A 17,344-nucleotide genomic window follows, 5' to 3' on the forward strand; every position below is an offset into this window, starting at 1 on the left:
TACTCCTTCACAAGGGAGGGGTATGATGACGATGATCAATGGAACATCAGAAAGTTATTTTCATCAGAATCCACTCGCATAGGAGATTGGTGTGTGTAGGAGGCTGGAGAGAGAGATGGAGAGCTCTGGGGAGGCGGAGGAGAGCCGCTCGGCTGAGCATCACTCCTCTGCACGTTGTCTTCCCGATCACTCTAAAAACCTCGGCCTAGATTCTTTCTACGGAGGCCACGAGGACGGACCTGCGCAGTGTTTCCCGGCTAGTTTTTGGCGCCTTTTCTTGTGGAACCTTTTTACTGATCTCCCAAATCTTCTGCAGCCTTATTAGATGATCTGCTTCACTTCCTGTCTTTATATGTATCCTAAAGTAAGCTCTGACATTATTTTCTGTCGTTAGGTCTAATGTGAACGAGGCGTCAGCATCTGCATTGAGGTCCTAAACATTTACTGCAGAAACATTACCCATCGCACACAGACAGATAGTCATGTTCTCAACAAGTATACGTACGCTTTAATACTCAACCATGTTTCAGCACATTACAATGAGGTACAATTGATGAAGATAACAGGTAATGTAGGCCTACGTCACAGCATTTAACCTTAGACACATTCTCAACACGCTAGCTCACTATCCAACCATAGACATTATTTACAGGAACCCTACAAGTTGAATTGTACAACACCAAGTCTCGGGAAGGAATCGCAATAGGCCAGGTTTATGTACAGTATTATAAAAACAGGCATAGGGGCGGTTTCTTGTTAAGAGAAACCTTGGTTGCAGGTTACAAGATGCTTCACAATACAATGGCATACACAGCACATTGGGCACAAGTCCATTCAGTTAGCCACAGTATAAAAAAGAACAATCAAAGCCATATTATCCACGGCATGGCTTTGTGAAAATATAACAATGTCGCCATCTACTGGTTAGATCACACATCCATTCAGGGAACAGAACACAACGGAACAGACATTCAACTGACATTAAACTTCAACAGTTTGACTATCTACCTCAGTCGAGAATGAATGCAATACACAATCTAATCTAGCAACCCAGAATAGAAGCTAGTATCTACCTACCTAGAGCCATTCAATGGGATCAGTACAAAACCAATTAAATAAAGACAAAAGACCCCACAGTAGGCTTCCAATGGCTTTGAAAGGAGAGAATACCCCAGTCCAGTTCTATGTTAAATAGCACTGAGAAGAGTCAGTCATATGCACGTCTAAATTAACAACAGCATTGTCACTGGTAAAGGTGTAGGACAACAGTCTGGAAGGACAAACCACTGTATAATCTGTATCTTAACTAGTATTTCATAAAGCAAGCAATGTCACCCTCTACTGTCTCAATATCAAAGAACAAGTTCTAAGTAGGGGCCAGAGGATACACGATATTGGGGGTCTGATGGCGATAATCTGAGGGGGGATGTTAACAATCCTACTTGATATAATCTGTTGATCTAAGATTTCCTTTGGTGCCACAGGTGCAATTTGCATTTCAAATTGTACCTGTGGCAAACTCTACTGAAGGCCCTTTAGCCTCAAAGGTTTTCTGCTACTTTACCCTCTCTAGACCCAAATAGAATTGTAAGACACATGTTGAGTCTGTCTTTTTTTTTTAATATATATCGTTTATATAAAGTATTGTTGTTTTCTTCTGGTATTAATGTAACACTAAGAAATTATTAATGGAATAGAATTACCGTATGTCAAAATAATTATTTTATGTCATCATTTCATCAACGGTGAAATAATAGCCATGCCAACATGTCATATCTGTGGCCAATATCAGTGTTTCAATATATCTCTCAGGCCCCACTTCTAAGGGCCCTTTAGGACCTTGTCCCACCAATCCATATTTAGACTTCCTAGGGTGCTTTACTTCACTATTTCTAACCCCTCCCTCCCGTTTAAGAATCACATTATAGATACGTACGCTCTCTCATATGGGCAAACGTTCAATGAGCATTAGCCGTTAAGCATTTCCCTATGCTGCTATACTGACGATTGACCTATCTCAAGCCCCGCTCTCTTATCCTTGATCCTCCAATAACTACTGTTGCTTCCCTCAAGGGGAAAGAGGACGGGGCTTGAGATTGGTCAATTGTCATCAGAGGACGAACAACCACAGATGCCTAGAGTTCACTAAGTAGAGTTGAAGCGGGAATGGAGAGCGAACAGACATGATCAAGAGATGAACTGGGTCTGGATGAACTGCTTCCTTCTTCCTCTCCTCTGTAGAATCTTCCCTCCGATCCCTCCTCCTCAGTCACATGGCAAAGATGGTAAGCCAATGGCTTCGCCCCCTTGATCAGACCCGGGACGTTATGCGCGCGTCTCGGTGTCGTGGGGACGTGCGGCTCTTGCATGCGTGTTGGCGCGTTGGATGTGTGTGTGCCGATTATGAGCGTGCGCGTGTTGCTGCTCGAGCTCGTTGAAATCATCCATCTCCACGTCGCCGTGTTGTTGGCCATGCGCGTGTTTGACCACATTGTGCACGTGAGGGTGCTGACCCGTTCCCCCGGCGTGCACGCTCTCCTCGTGGGTGTGTGTGAGGTCATTGTCAATATGTGTCGGATCCTTACTGTATGTGAGGTCATGGGAGTGAGTGTGCTTCTGTTGTGCGTGAGGGCGCTCCTCTGGCTGACGTACGTGCGTGGTGTCTTGCATCTTCGCGTGATCCTCTGGAATCTGCGACACCTCTTGCATCTTCACGTGAACCTCTTCGGAGTGCGTTGCCACCTCTTGCGTGGTCACGTCAACCTCTTCGGAGTGCATTGGCACCTCTTGCGTGGTCACGTGAACCTCTTCGGAGCGTGTCGACACCTCTTGCGTGGTCACGTGAACCTCTTCGGAGCGTGTTGACATCTCTTGCATGGTCACACGAATCTCTTCGGAGTGCGTTGCCACCTCTTGCGTGGTCACGTCAACCTCTTCGGAGCGTGTTGACACCTCTTGCGTGGTCACGCGAACCTCTTCGGAGCGTGTCGACACCTCTTGTGTGTTCACATCAACCTCTTGAGGTGCGTCCGTCTGCGTGTGTTCCAGACGCGGGCGTCTGTTCTGCTCCTCAGCGTGCGCATCGATGACCTCTTCAACCCAGCCCCTGAATCTGCCGACTCGCGTGTAGAGCGCCGGGGAGGAAGGGTTGCCGCACCCGTAACCCCCGGCGACAACACCAGTGAGCACCCAGCGGCCCCCCTCTCCCTGGCACACCAGCCCGCCTCCGGAGTTACCCTGACAACCATCACCGTGGATACGGCTAGTGTCTGGGGGACTGCCGGCGCACAGTGTGCCGTGGCTGGAGTAGCTATCTCCATAGCGCTTCTTGCATTGCCATGACGACATCAGAGGGACCCAGGATGCGAGCACTGAATCTGGAAGGAGGGATGGAGAAGTAAACAGAGAGATTGACACATCAGCTAAAGCACAGATACGTTCAAGCAGTGTGGTTAGAAATCAGAGTTAAAGAGAGAGGGATAGTATAAGATGGATAACTCCACCGTTTTCCATATGCAGGTCCTATTTCATTCTTGTCTTGATGTGAGTTTATACATCAGATCTTTGTTCTGAGTCTATATGCTTTTCCATTGTAGACATATGTACGTAAAACGTAACCGTTTTATGCAGATTTATCACTTCCATAGGTTTCCAGTGTATTAGACGAGTAGTTCCAGACCCCCTATATATATACTGTATATATAAAATATACATGTCTCTGCATTTTTTTCATTTCTGTGAAGAAGACAAACAAATAAACGTTTAGATTTGGGCACATATAGTACTGAACACAACAGTATTCACAGAGCTATGTTAGCAGCTCAAAATATATGGAAGAATCGTATGATACATTGCAATATCCACAGGAAATAATCTGTTCAGAATTGTATACAAATTGCTAGTCTACACTTCCTGCAGGCATAAAGTTCACCATTTAGGTTCATTGTACTGTTAATTGTTCTGTGTTGTTATAGTTTTTTAGTGCAATGAATATAATGAAATATACATAAAGATATTTCAAAAGCAGTCTGCTTTTCCTCACTGACCACATCAGAAAGGAGGTTGTTGGGGGTAATTACTGTGGAATGGTCATGTTAGACCTGCAAAAGGCATTTGACACCGTTCATTTTAACATCTTTCTGAGCAAGTTGAGGGCCATGGGCTTTGACAGCACATCGTGCAAATGGGTTCGGTCCTATCTGGAGGGTAGGGAACAGGTGGTAGAGGTAAATGGTACCTTGTTCCCCCCTCTACCAGTAAACTGTGGGGTCCCTCAGGGAAGCATCTTAGGGCCTTTATTTTTTCTTGTATACATGAATGACATGCAATCGGCATGTAACTGTAATCTATTTTTGTTTGCTGATGATTCTGCTCTCCTGTTCTCACACAAGGACAAATTGCTGGTTGAAAACGTCCTTAGTACCGTACTAGAAAATTGGCACCTGGCTATCTGATTAAACTAAATCTTTACATCTTGGCAAAACAGAATCAATTCTGTTTGGGTCAAGAGCCAATCTTAATACATCTCCTGGTTTCTCAATTAGTGTAGGAGCAAACTAAATAAAAAAAATAAAGATGAGGTCACATACTTGGGGTGCATCCTGGACAACAAACTCTGGTGAGAAAATGGCCCTAAAGGTCAATCAAAAAACTAAATTCCTAGTAAAGAATGTGATGCTATGAAACTGTTAGCGGTGCCATTTTGACTATGCCTGCACCTCTTGGTACTCCAATACCACAAAAGCACTTAAAATCTCCACCCCAGGTCTCATCTCCTCCCTGAGCACTTCTCTGGTAGAAGATTGAATTTAACATATTAGAATGTGCATGGTGTGCAAGATTAAGAACAGGACAGTCCCAAACTACCTATTGGGCTACTTCAGAACCAACATAGGTAAAAACTCCTTTTTATAGTCTGCCGCAGTTCAATGGAATGCCCTGCCATCAGCACTCAAATCAAAATGGTTTTATTCTGAATGGTCTTAGACCAACCTTTTACAGGTACCTCCCATTAGGTTATTTTAGTGTTATTTTACGGTTATAAAAAATGTAATCAATCAACAAATATTTGTATTTTTTATAATTGTATATCGGTGGGGGTTGTCAGTGTATACAGTACAATGGTAAAATAGGGATCCCTTAACACTTTCAGCGCCAATCGCGACTATAGTCGGGTTATCTCGCCATGCGTTGAGCGCCAAAACCCGAGTATAGTCGATTTTTTTATTCTATACAGTCTCACGGACCTCGGTGTATCATTGGGACTCATTCTGAGACCCCGAGATTGCAATGTCGGCCGAATCCTGCTAGGTGGCAGTATCGCCTACCCTTTGAAACCTTATTTCACACTGTGTTACATTTTATATGGTCCGGGCGGAGAAATGGTACCCGGACAAGTGAAAGGCTTCATTTGAGCCACTTGGAACGCGTCCAGCACACTTGATGCATAGTTTGTCCCATTTCATGTCAGGGACCCGAAAACGAGATGCTACATCTCAAGGGGTTATTCCGAATAAAGAATTTCAATACTGGAATATTCATTTTGGAATACCTCCTAGCAAAGGTAAGGACTATATGACATAAATCCTACTTTGATCCTACAATGATTTCACATCGATCGCAATGACCATGTCACGTATTCCAAAACGTATGCCGTTGCTGACGATCAGAGCATCACAAAACGACCCCCCCCCCTTTGATGCCTTCATGATGAAACATAATACCTATTATATACCTTTGATTTGGAAATAGTATCGTGTCTAGGCGAGCAACGCGAATGACTTTTGCAAAATGCACATAACGCTCCTTAACTCACTCCATAGCGCTCCATAGCGCTCCAGGAATTAGCCCGGATCACTCTGAAACTATACAATATTCACCACGGGATAACACGCAAACGTATATATGAAAACATTTAAATAAATACTCTTTTTGTGGGTACAAACCGCCATCAATGGCACACGCATTCCCCTCTATTTAATAACAATCTTCTCCTTATTGGACAACAACCTATTAGGTACCCTAGATGGGAAAAGAAAGGCATACACACATTGGGGGATATCTTCGATAACTCTGGTCTCCGCTCTTTCCAGGATATATAATAATAATAATAATGGATTGGATTTATATAGCGCTCTTCATGACACCCCAGTGACCCCAGAGCGCTTACAGAGTCCATTATTCGTTCATACACAGTCATACCGGTGGTGGTAAGCTACAATTGCAGCCAGAGCTGCCCTGAGGCAGACTCACGGAAGCGTGGCGAATAATCATCGCCTACGGCCCCTCCGACCACCACCAACATTCATTCACATGCATACACATTCATACGAGGCAAGTAGGTTAAGTGTCTTGCCCAAGGACACAACGGCAATGTGATGGACATGGGCTTGAGCGGGATTCGAACCACTAACCCTTCGATCATTGGACGACCCGCTCTACCCCTGAGCCAAAGCCGCCCCACAACGGATATGATCTCCCCGGAACCTCCTTTTTCTTTTATTTACAAATAAGAGAAGCTCTGAAGGCTCATGGCGTTCCATGGGACGCTCCACTAGTGCATCACCGCTTTCACAAATTCTTTTATGACAAAGAGACATCGAGAGGCTTTGTTTCTGACTTTTATCGCCATTTACTCATGTCCTCGTATAAAGACCTCCCCCTGGATACGATTTGGAGAAAGGATGTCCCGGAGTTGGATGTAGATTTTGATTGGGATGCAGTCTGGGAAAATGTTCGGTTATCCTCACACAACCCAGATCACCAACAGATTCATCTAAATTGTATTCACAGGACTTATTTACCCCTAGACGATTGAATTCAATGGGTCTCAGACCTGACTCTTTATGTACCTTGTGTCCAAACGGCGCCACAGGTACATTTATGCATATGTACTGGGAATGCCCTCCTGTTGTGATTTTTTGGGAAAATGTTACATATCAGCTCTCAGACATTTTCTCTTTAACCATACCTGTATCTCCTTCTGTATTATTATTGAATGATCTCTCTCAATTACCGACCTCTATACAGGTGAAAAGACTCATTTTGGCCGGCCTCACAGCCGCAAAAAAATGTATTGCCTCACGTTGGTTTCACCCAGACAAACTCTGCCCGAAGGTATGGTTTCTCACCTACCTTGATGTGATCTATTTGGAGATATCCACGGCACGTGTTATAGGGGTTAAGGAATCTAATATCGCAATTTGGTTGGCTGCAGTGGCAAAGTTAAAAGAACGCATATAAGTTTGGAATTTTTTTTTTGATTTTTGTTTTTTTACTGAATAATGTATTGTGAGTGTGACTCATGTTGAGGTCCTTGGGTGAGCGGGGGGGGGGGGAGGGGAGAACGAGCGAGTGTCCATGTAGGATGATCACTGTACAGTCTGTATCAGTTATTGTCTTGTCATGTGGTGTTAAGTTATTGTCTTGGGAAGTCTTTTTATGTATTATTATTATTATTATTGTATTGTGATATGTTTTGTTTCATGTTGAAAAAATAATAATATTTGATAAAAAAAAGAAATACTCTTTTTTACATGTTGGACAAGAGATAGTGACTGTCAAATGAGCCATAGTATTGTCTCCATAGCTATAATATAGAATATAGATATAGCTCTGCAAACATCATGACACACCGTGAAAATGCCTATCCTTTAAAGCGTGGCCCATTGACAGCAGGGATGGGGATACACGCTGGCCGTGAATGAGTTAAGAAAAAGATTGGAAACCACTACACTAGCCTATTGACCTTTAAAGCTGCTTCATGGTTTCATAAAACATTCTCTCAAAGAGAGCCGCTTCTTCCTCATCTTCTTGTGCTAGACTCTGGCACAATGAAGTCACTTTAAAGGTCAGCAGTGACCACGGGTTAGCAGCAGCCTGCCATTTTCGTTGGATGTGGTGAGTTTTGCGCATCTACGCAGGGGTTCCCAACCTTTCTCTTTAAGAGACCCATATTTGACCATTGTACGCTGACGACCCCCACCACTTCTCACATTTTATATGTACAAAAAGACGCCTAGTGGGGACCGGGACCCCCAGGTTGAGAACCACTGGGCTAGTAGACTGAAAGGTTAGCTTACCGTTTTCATCAGGTGGTGAGTTTTGAACATCCACAAGCTGTTTAAGGTGCTGTAAGTGGTATTTCTTTGTTAAAATAAGTGTTAAATAGCTCTACATTCAGACACCCATCACTGATATAGAGTGTTTGGTCAGTAACATGGGTCCCTCCTGCTCTGCAGTAAACAGAAATGTTATTTTCTGGTATCCTATTCCACTTTATCCAATCAGGAGAGAGAATCGGAATCCTAGATATTTTTACTTATTTCAAGAAGTCTTGCCAAGCCAGATTTGTTTACTGCACTGGCAGACTATTGTACCAGTACATTATTTGCTTAAAATTCTTTTTTATTTCTTATTTTTGTCAGACCATTTTTCTTTCAGTGTGAAGTTCTTTCTCCTGATTGGATAAAGTGGGAACGGGATACCAGAATATTTATTTTCTGTTTACTGCAGAGAGGAGGGACTGGGAGACCCATGTTACTGACCAGACACTCTATATCAGTGATGGCTGTTGGAAAGTAGAGCTATTATGTTAAAATGTAGACTACTTATTTTTATTTTAAGAATTTATTTTTTATTTTTTATTATTAGCGATCTGAATTCATATTTCATCAACCGAGTCTACCGTTGGTAAATCAGCCACCCCTGGCTCTCAGATGTGAAGAAAGCGCCCCCTATCGTCTCCCAGATGGTAATTCACCCTTTTGGATTGGATTCAATGAAAATTCATGGGGAAAAAAGACCCGGACTCCACATTTTACTTCTCACGCAAGCAACCGGGGCCGATCAGCTTCATGCTGGAGCCTCAGAGCAGCGGGATTATGTGTTTTACTGTATACGCTGTGGATCAATAAAAGGATCGATTTTTGGAATGGTCGATCAGGAATTGGAATAATCCATTTGGATACCATCTGATCTCAGGTAAGGAATCTATTTTACCAGTATTAGGATAATCAGACCTTTTTTCACAGAGATATAAGCTTTCCCCCTATATGTGATATGGCTGTTTTGACTGTGCGAGTGATCAGGAAATAACTAATAAGAGAATCGATTTACAGCTTGCGGCACCAGCGTGCATATGTACACATATACTATCGATAATCTAGCGTTTATTTGAAAACTATTCATAAATAGGCAGAACAATGACAACGTTCTAGAATATTACAGTACATCAGCGTTTAGCAGAGATTCTTTTTTTTTCTTCTTGAAAACGAGGGCTTTTAAAAATGATATAAAACGGAAATGAACCGATAAAAAAACAATCCGCTTCGACAATGTTGACTGGAAATGGGTCATTGATAATGCGACGGGCAGATTAGACACATAACCATAATTTAAAACATAGATTAGGCGATATTAACGTTAACATTGAAGTGGTGCTGGGCATTCAAGCACTAAATGTGCGCCCCCTGCTGGGCATTCAAAGTGTTAAGGGCCTTTTCACACCCAAGTTAATTTGAAATGGCTATTAATTCAATCTGTGCTGTTGAGTATTTACATTCACATAATCATCATCAAATATTATACAAAGTATAAAAAGTGATACAAAAAAAGTATAATGAAAAGAAATTAAGAAAAATATAAATCCTATAAAACACTTAAACAATCAAACACCATTTAAACACAATTGTTGATTGTGGTGATCTGCTTGGTCACTATAGTGCTCTAAATCGAATCAAAAGTGAAATAGTTACTTTTGTTAAAGTTTTTATTGGTTTGGTTATGTTTCACATTGCCAATTGACAAACAAACCAAACTTTCTGTGATCATGTAGGTCGTGCATTTTATTGGACATAATTTTTTATCGTCTTTTGGGTACTTTATTATCTCAGTGGGGAAAACTTAATTTGGCGTAACATAAAAAAAAAAGTAAAAAAATACATTACAAAACGTTTTTTCTTTAGTTTAGTTATGTGAGCAAAGATAATTGTGCAATCTCCACTTTGGCTTGTACAAATGTTATGAAATGTTCCAATTCACTGTCTGAATGATTAATTATGCACTACAGACTACTGTTCAACTGAATTATGCATGCAAGGTGTTCTGAAGGATCAGATTAAACCGAATATATATATTTATTATATATATATATTTAATTGTATTTGTATATCCCCTGATATCCCTTGTATATTCCTTGTACAATATGCATTGAATATCCCTTCTAGTCTACTGAACATCCCATAATAGTCTCCATTCTACCATTGGACGAGACCTTGGTGCCAGGTCGCCATACCCCTCAGACCAGGTTCAATCGTACCGCTCAACATGTATGGACAAGTCCTAGTTCCGTGTAGGAATATGTCTACCGCACCACTAATGGTACTATTTGTTCATAGTGCGTATATATACTGCGCTATTAAAGTAGAGCTTTCTTTTAGTCCAGTTCCTTACCCTCCAACAGAGTGACAGACGCAAAAGCCTCCCCGCGAACCACGTGTGGGTAGTAAGGCCAATTCGACCCAGTATCGGCATTGAGACATCGTGTATATTAATATTTGAATAGTCATATTTGGCACTATATCGTCGAGTTGGACGTATTCTATTAAGCTAATAATAGTCTATTCATATGTAGTGCCTCGTGCGGTAAGAGTTCTATAGTAATCAGCACCCCCATCGTTTCGGGCATCAGCTGGACGCTTATCCAGGGTGGTTGACCCCACGTGAAGCTGCACCCGAGGAGCTCCAGGCCAAAGAGCGAGTGGACCTGTATATTGGATTATTCTACCGACGACGGCTAGCCTTCCCCGGCTTGGATTATGCTTTGAGTACTTTGATTATTCTATGGATAAAGGCCAACACTGCGGTGTGTTGGAAATACCCCCCCCGGAGAGGACGACAGGTGAGAAGACGCTCTACACGACGAGGTCGCCTCACGTCTCTCCATCGTGGACCGGAGGACGCCGGCCACAGAGAGTCCAACTGCTTTCATCTGTGGATCGAGGATCGCTGGGCACCAGGTCGCACGACTGTGGGCTCTCCCAGGATACCCTCGGCCAGACGGGATACAGCCAGACTCTACCCCCCCCCCCCTCCAGCTGTCCTACAAGCAGTCGGAACCTTCCCCTAGTGTATCCAGCTATATAATCATTCAAGTATCATTGCTATTGTTCCCTAAATATTCCAGGTTGTATATTTGCTTCCTGCGCAATCAGAGATTGGACATTCGATATTGATCTACCTACGAATACTCATTTGCCATAAAAGTGCATACTATTTCAAATCATAAATGTAATTAAGTGATCGTTGTACATACCTTTTGCTATGTATTATTATTAAACGCAGACTTTCGACTTGGTACATTTGTGTTGGATCCGTTTCATCAGGTGGGAGTGTTTATCATAATTATTTATACCTAGTACTGGGTGGCCAGAGTCTAAAGTACAAGAGGTAGTGGTAGTAAGTATCATATCTAACAATACAGTCAGGGAATTGTACCCCTCAGTTACAATTGGTCCTTCGAGCCGGATGGTAATCAGTGTAATATTAATATAGTGTTATTAATATTAAAATGGCCTATGATGAACACTCCACGAAACGATCCTCCTAACCAACAACGCCCGCGGCGCAAACGACAGCTCCCTCAGTACCTAGAGGCTTACGCTGTCAGTCAACAACCTAGTCTTCTACCAACAGTAAACGCGGTAAAACTAGAAAGTAAAATTATGTCTAACCCTAACGACCAGGCTACCCCGACCATAGAGGCCCCTATGGGTTCTAACGTAACTGACCCAGCTCACGGTGGGGACCAGGGGGAACCAGACATGACTTTACACCCCGCCAATACCGAAGAAGTAGTCCCCGACGAGTCCCGGGAGGAAGACAACACTACCGAGAGAGAACTCGGCACGGAAGAAGATGAGGAGAGCACCATGGAGATAGAGCTCCAAGACTCCGCACGGAGTACCCCAAGGGACGGCTCCCCTATACAACCGTCTTCTCCCAGCGAGGCAGAGAGGACACTACAGCAGGCATTCCTCGTCAGCCTGAAAGCCTCTACTGAACGCGATAGACTCCAGGGTGAACGCGATCGATTGCAGATACAGCAACGGAGCGAAGAAGAGCACATACGCCTGGAAATAAGACGCATTCAGATGGAAGAGAATATGGCAAGAGACCGGGCAGACGCCCAGCGCGCCGCCACCGGTGCCCAGAGAGAATCGGATCTCACCAAGCACGAAGCCGAGCGCGACAGAGCACAAGCGCAACTAATAGAACAGCTGATCAGAAGGACAACACCCCCTCCCTCCACCAGAGGCTCCAGGAACTCGTCTAGACATCACTCCAGGGCGGCATCCCCTAGCCGAGTAAGCGACCCTGAACTTGACCAACAGACAAGGTTTATACCCCCCGCAGACCCCCTTCCCCAACCGGTACAAGCGAGACCCAGCCACCGGGAAGGAGCAGCATACACTGCGGAGAGGCTAAATCAGAGACTACAAGCCCTGGATGACCTAACGGAAGACGAAGAGGAAGAGGAGGAGAACCACGCCCGACGACAGCACAGTACTCTACCGGACCAGGAGGTCCAGTACAGCCCAGGCTATACCCCCGCGGAGCTGCGCTACAGACCCCCGACGCTATTCACGGGTGAGCACGACGCACGACCCGCACCGAGGAACAGCACCTGGACCAGCGGGCCATGGTACACAGCCGGTACCAGCCCACGCCAAGGAGCAGGAGGAGACTCGCCTAGGAGGCCTCTCCCCCAACGCTCGCCGATGTATCAACAATCCGCGTCATACATTGGCACACCTATGGTACCAGACTTCACCCAGGAGAACCGGGCCCAGTATACGGAGCTCCGCATGTGTCTGGAGACAATGTTGGTGGATGTCATTGATGAACGCCATAAATATGCGATACTACTGAAGCATTTAAAGGTACCCCGCGCGCACAACATAGCGCTCGCCTACGCCACTTCCACGACCCCATACACCGCAGCGCTGGTAGCGTTGGACCAGAGATATGGACGTATATGGGATTACGTGATCCAGGAGATCAGGCACATCGACCGCCTACCCCCAGCAACAGACAATCGAGCACTGGACGACCTGTCCATCAGAGTGCAGTCCCTAGTAGGGATGCTGGGAGCGCAGAGGGAAAAGGGTAGGCATGAACTATACGCCAACTCAAATGTAGAGAGGATCTTGGAGAAGCTACCGCCCGCCCGACAGGAGCGCTTTAGGCGGCAGAGAGACCACCGAGACCCTAATGGCCCCGAACCGAACCTCCTCGATCTAGCCGACTTCCTGGCGAGAGAAGTCAGCAGCTTACGGCTAGATACATTCGGACGGAGCACCCCTGGCTCCAGAGAAGGAACCAGGAGACTAAATGATGGAAGAAGATCGGTGACTGTCATGCACCAATCGGAGTCAGTGCCGAGCAGTAGGAGCCACAGTACCCCCTCAAGAAAGGAGAAGTGGAAGATAGTGTGCCCCTACTGTGAGAAAGAACACTGGCTGTCACAATGTGACTCATTCCCCAAGATGAATGCGGAGGAAGCGAGTCAATGGATAAAGTCCAACAGACGCTGTTTTCGCTGTGCGCGATCACACATGGCAGCCGAATGCCGCTTAAAGAAAAAGTGCAGTCGGTGCGATGGAGCCCATCTGGACATACTCCACGACAGTAACAGACGGCGGCCTCCACCCGCACCATCCAGCAGCAAAGCAAGCGTCATGTACATCGACCCCGCCAGCAGCAGCGGAGCCAGAGTGCTCTTAAAGGTAGTCCGTGTGACATTGAGCTACCAGAATAAAGTCATGGACACTTACGCCGTCCTTGATGACGGGTCAGAGAAGACCCTTCTGCTCGCGTCCGCTGCGGCCCAGCTAGGGCTGCGGGGGAGCGAAAACCAAATGACAATTCGGACAATAAGAAGAGATTTGAAAACGATAAAGGGCGAGAATGTCTCATTCTCTATCGCAGCAAGCGGCCAGCCCGAGCGACGGTACAGGATTACAGACGCTTTCACCAGCCAAGAAATAGGACTGTCGCGGTACACATACCCCGTAGCCAAGCTGATGGAGAAATATGTACATCTACGCAAGCTACCGATCCCACTCATAGACGGTGCTACCCCGACACTGTTGATAGGCTCCGACCATGCAGACCTCATTGTCCCGATAGACCGGGTTCATACCGGACCCAGAGGCTGTCCTGCAGCAGTCGAGACCCGCCTAGGATGGACTCTCCAAGGCCCACTCGCCAAATCTCTCAACCGAACCACAGCCACTAGCTGTCTCCACTCCCGAGTCACAGAGGGAGACACCGCACTCCTGCAGCATGTAGAGAGGCTATGGACCTTAGAACAAATGCCCTTTAAGAACGAAAAGAAAGACATTCGCTCTAAAGACGACATCTACGCCATTAACCTCCTCGAGACGGGAACAAAGAGAGTCCCAGTCAGCGGCGTGTTGAGATACGCCACGCCACTCCTGCGGCGGGAAGGGATGCCTACCTTTCACGCAAAGAAAGACGCCACAGAGCGGTACCTACTAAACACAGAGCGGCGCTTAGCCAAGGACCCCGCCCAAGAAAGTGTATACCGCGCTGAGATTGAGAAGCTCATCACAGCGGGACACGTCACAAAGATTGACATTAAAGAGGCCGACCAGACGACTGAATCGTGGTACGTGCCCCACCACAAGGTTCATCACAACGGCAAAGACCGCATCGTGTTTAACTGCAGCTACCAGATCGGATCCCAAAATCTGAATAAAGAGCTATTGCCCGGTCCTACACTTGGCCCCTCCCTACTAGGCGTACTACTCCGCTTCCGCCAGGACAAGGTGGCTATCAGCGGGGATATCAAAGGGATGTTCCTGCAGGTGAGATTAGTAGAGGAGGACAAGCCCCTGTTGCGGTTCCTATGGAGAGAGAGGCCAGGAGATGAGCACCCAGCCATCTACCAATGGGAAGTCCTCCCTTTCGGAACTACATGCAGCCCATGCTGTGCTACATTTGCACTACAGAGACATGTCGCAGAGGACCCAGCAGCGGACGAAGAGGTCCGACACAGTGTGAAGAACAGCTTCTACGTAGATAACTGTCTACAAAGCGTTTCGACCCAGGAAGAAGCCGAGGCTCTCCTACTTAAACTCCGCGCCTCTCTGATCAAAGGCGGCTTTGATCTCAGGCAGTGGGCCAGCAGCGATCCGCACGTACTGCGCAGCCTCTCCTCCGCGGACAAGGCAGCGAGCAGCGAGACCTGGATGGCCACAATCCCAGGAGAAGCCCAAGAGATGACACTAGGACTAGTGTGGCGCTTCAAAACAGATTCGCTCCACTATAGACACAAACCCCTGACCACGGAGCAGGGAAGGTCGACGGCAATACCGACCACCAGACGGAGTGTGTACAGAACACTCGCCCGACAATATGACCCGTTAGGATGTATACTACCGTACACCACCAGGGCAAAGATGATTGTACGAGCATTGTGGGACAAGGACCAGGGCTGGGATGACCCCATTCCCGCACACCTTGCATCCACCTGGAGAGAGTGGGAGATGGAACTCCACTCACTCCCAGGCGTTAATATACGCCGAAGCTACTTCCCACCCACGGTGAGGCCAGAGACATGTAACATGGATCTACACGTCTTCAGTGACGCCTCCGAGGTCGCCTACGGATCAGTAGCCTACTTGCGGGCCCAAGAAGAGGGAGGAGAGATCTACGCAGCATTCATCCTCGCCCGCTCGAGAATAGCCCCACGCAAGCAACAGTCTATCCCACGTCTAGAGCTCTGCGCAGCCCTCGCAGGAGCGCATCTAGCCACGCTCATCCAACGTGAGCTCACCATTCCGGTGCATAGAACAATCCTGTGGTCAGATTCCACGACAGTACTCGCCTGGATCAAATCGGATTCATGCAAATACAAAGTCTTCGTGGGAGTCAGAGTCACTGAGATTCAAGAGTTAACCGGAGAGTTAACCGGAGAAGCAAACTGGCGCTATGTTGATACAAAACACAACCCAGCTGACGTCATCACCCGGGGAATGTCCCTAGATGACTTAACCCGTCGTAACATCTACAGTGACGGACCAGCATTCCTCAAGCTCCCGGAAGGAGATTGGCCCACGCCCACCCCGAGGGAAGCAAGTGACGAGGAGGCTGAGAATAATAAACCCATGTTCTGTGGATTGAGCACTGTTGTCTCCGCAGACCCCAACATAGACGATTGCATTACCATAGAGAGTGCGCAGCAACGGACATTCCTGCGGCACCACCCAGAGATTAAGTCCCCCGCTGATATGTCAGCAGCTGACTACGAGGAAGCAGAACTGCTTCTACTGCAACGAGCCCAGAGAGACTCGTTCCCCGATGAACTAGACTGTCTACAGGGAGGAAAGCCCGTCCCATCAGACAGCAGATTGATTCATCTGGCCCCCGAGAGTGACACACATACCCTCATCAGAGTGGGTGGTCGCCTGCGGAGAGCCCCCAATTTACCGGATGACATTAAGTACCCGATCGTATTGAACAGCCGACACAAGGTCACAGAGCTGATTATAAAGAAATACGACGAGGATGTACACCACGCAGGAGCAGAGAGAGTCTTCGCGGAAATCAGACGTCGTTACTGGATACTTCAAGGAAGAGAGGCGGTGCGACGCTTCCAGCGAACCTGTCTAGACTGCCGAAAGTGGCGCGCGCAGCCCAGCATACCACGGATGGCTGACCTACCTCCATGTCGCCTCCGACTCGGCGACAAGCCATTCCACTCAACAGGCATGGACTGTTTTGGCCCGCTGCACATAAAGAAAGGAAGAGGCACCGAGAAGCGGTGGGGTATTGTATTCAAATGCATGACCACCAGAGCGATACATATCGAGCTCCTTCCGACCATGAGCGCAGACTCATTCCTTATGGCCTTCCGAAGATTCACATCACGGAAAGGAAAACCGTCTACATTATTGTCCGATCACGGGACAAACTTCAAAGGCGGAGAAAGAGAGCTGAGGGAGAGCTTCCAAGCTATGGGCCCAGAACTTAAGACCCACCTCGCTCCAGCCCAGATTGACTTCCAATTCAACCCCCCAAACGCACCCCACTTCGGTGGAACTTGGGAACGAGAAGTACGTTCTATAAAGACAGCCCTGTACGCAGTACTTGGGGCCCAGACTGTGGCGGAAGAAGTCCTAATGACAGTCCTCACGGAGATTGAGGGAGTATTGAACTCAAAGCCCCTCGGTTACGTCTCCAGTGATGTAGCAGATGTCGACCCAGTCACCCCCAACACCCTCCTGATGGGGCGGCTAGATCCCGCGTTACCCCAGAC

General features: G+C 46.6%; 1 protein-coding gene across 1 annotated transcript in view; it reads right to left on the minus strand.

Annotated features, from left to right (window-relative positions):
* Positions 1 to 480: 480 nt before the first annotated feature.
* Positions 481 to 17,344, minus strand: part of LOC311235818 (neurotrypsin) — a 66,374-nt gene continuing 49,510 nt past the window's right edge. Inside the window, exon 14 of the mRNA XM_084323319.1 lies at positions 481 to 3,377. Within this exon, the coding sequence (XP_084179445.1) occupies positions 2,326 to 3,377 (1,052 nt within the window). The 3' untranslated portion in view covers positions 481 to 2,325. The remainder of the gene's footprint in view (positions 3,378 to 17,344) is intronic.

The sequence above is a fragment of the Notolepis coatsorum genome (assembly GCF_963971535.1).
Source record: "Notolepis coatsorum genome assembly, chromosome: 10".
In the NCBI taxonomy this organism is placed as follows: Eukaryota; Metazoa; Chordata; class Actinopteri; order Aulopiformes; family Paralepididae; genus Notolepis; species Notolepis coatsorum.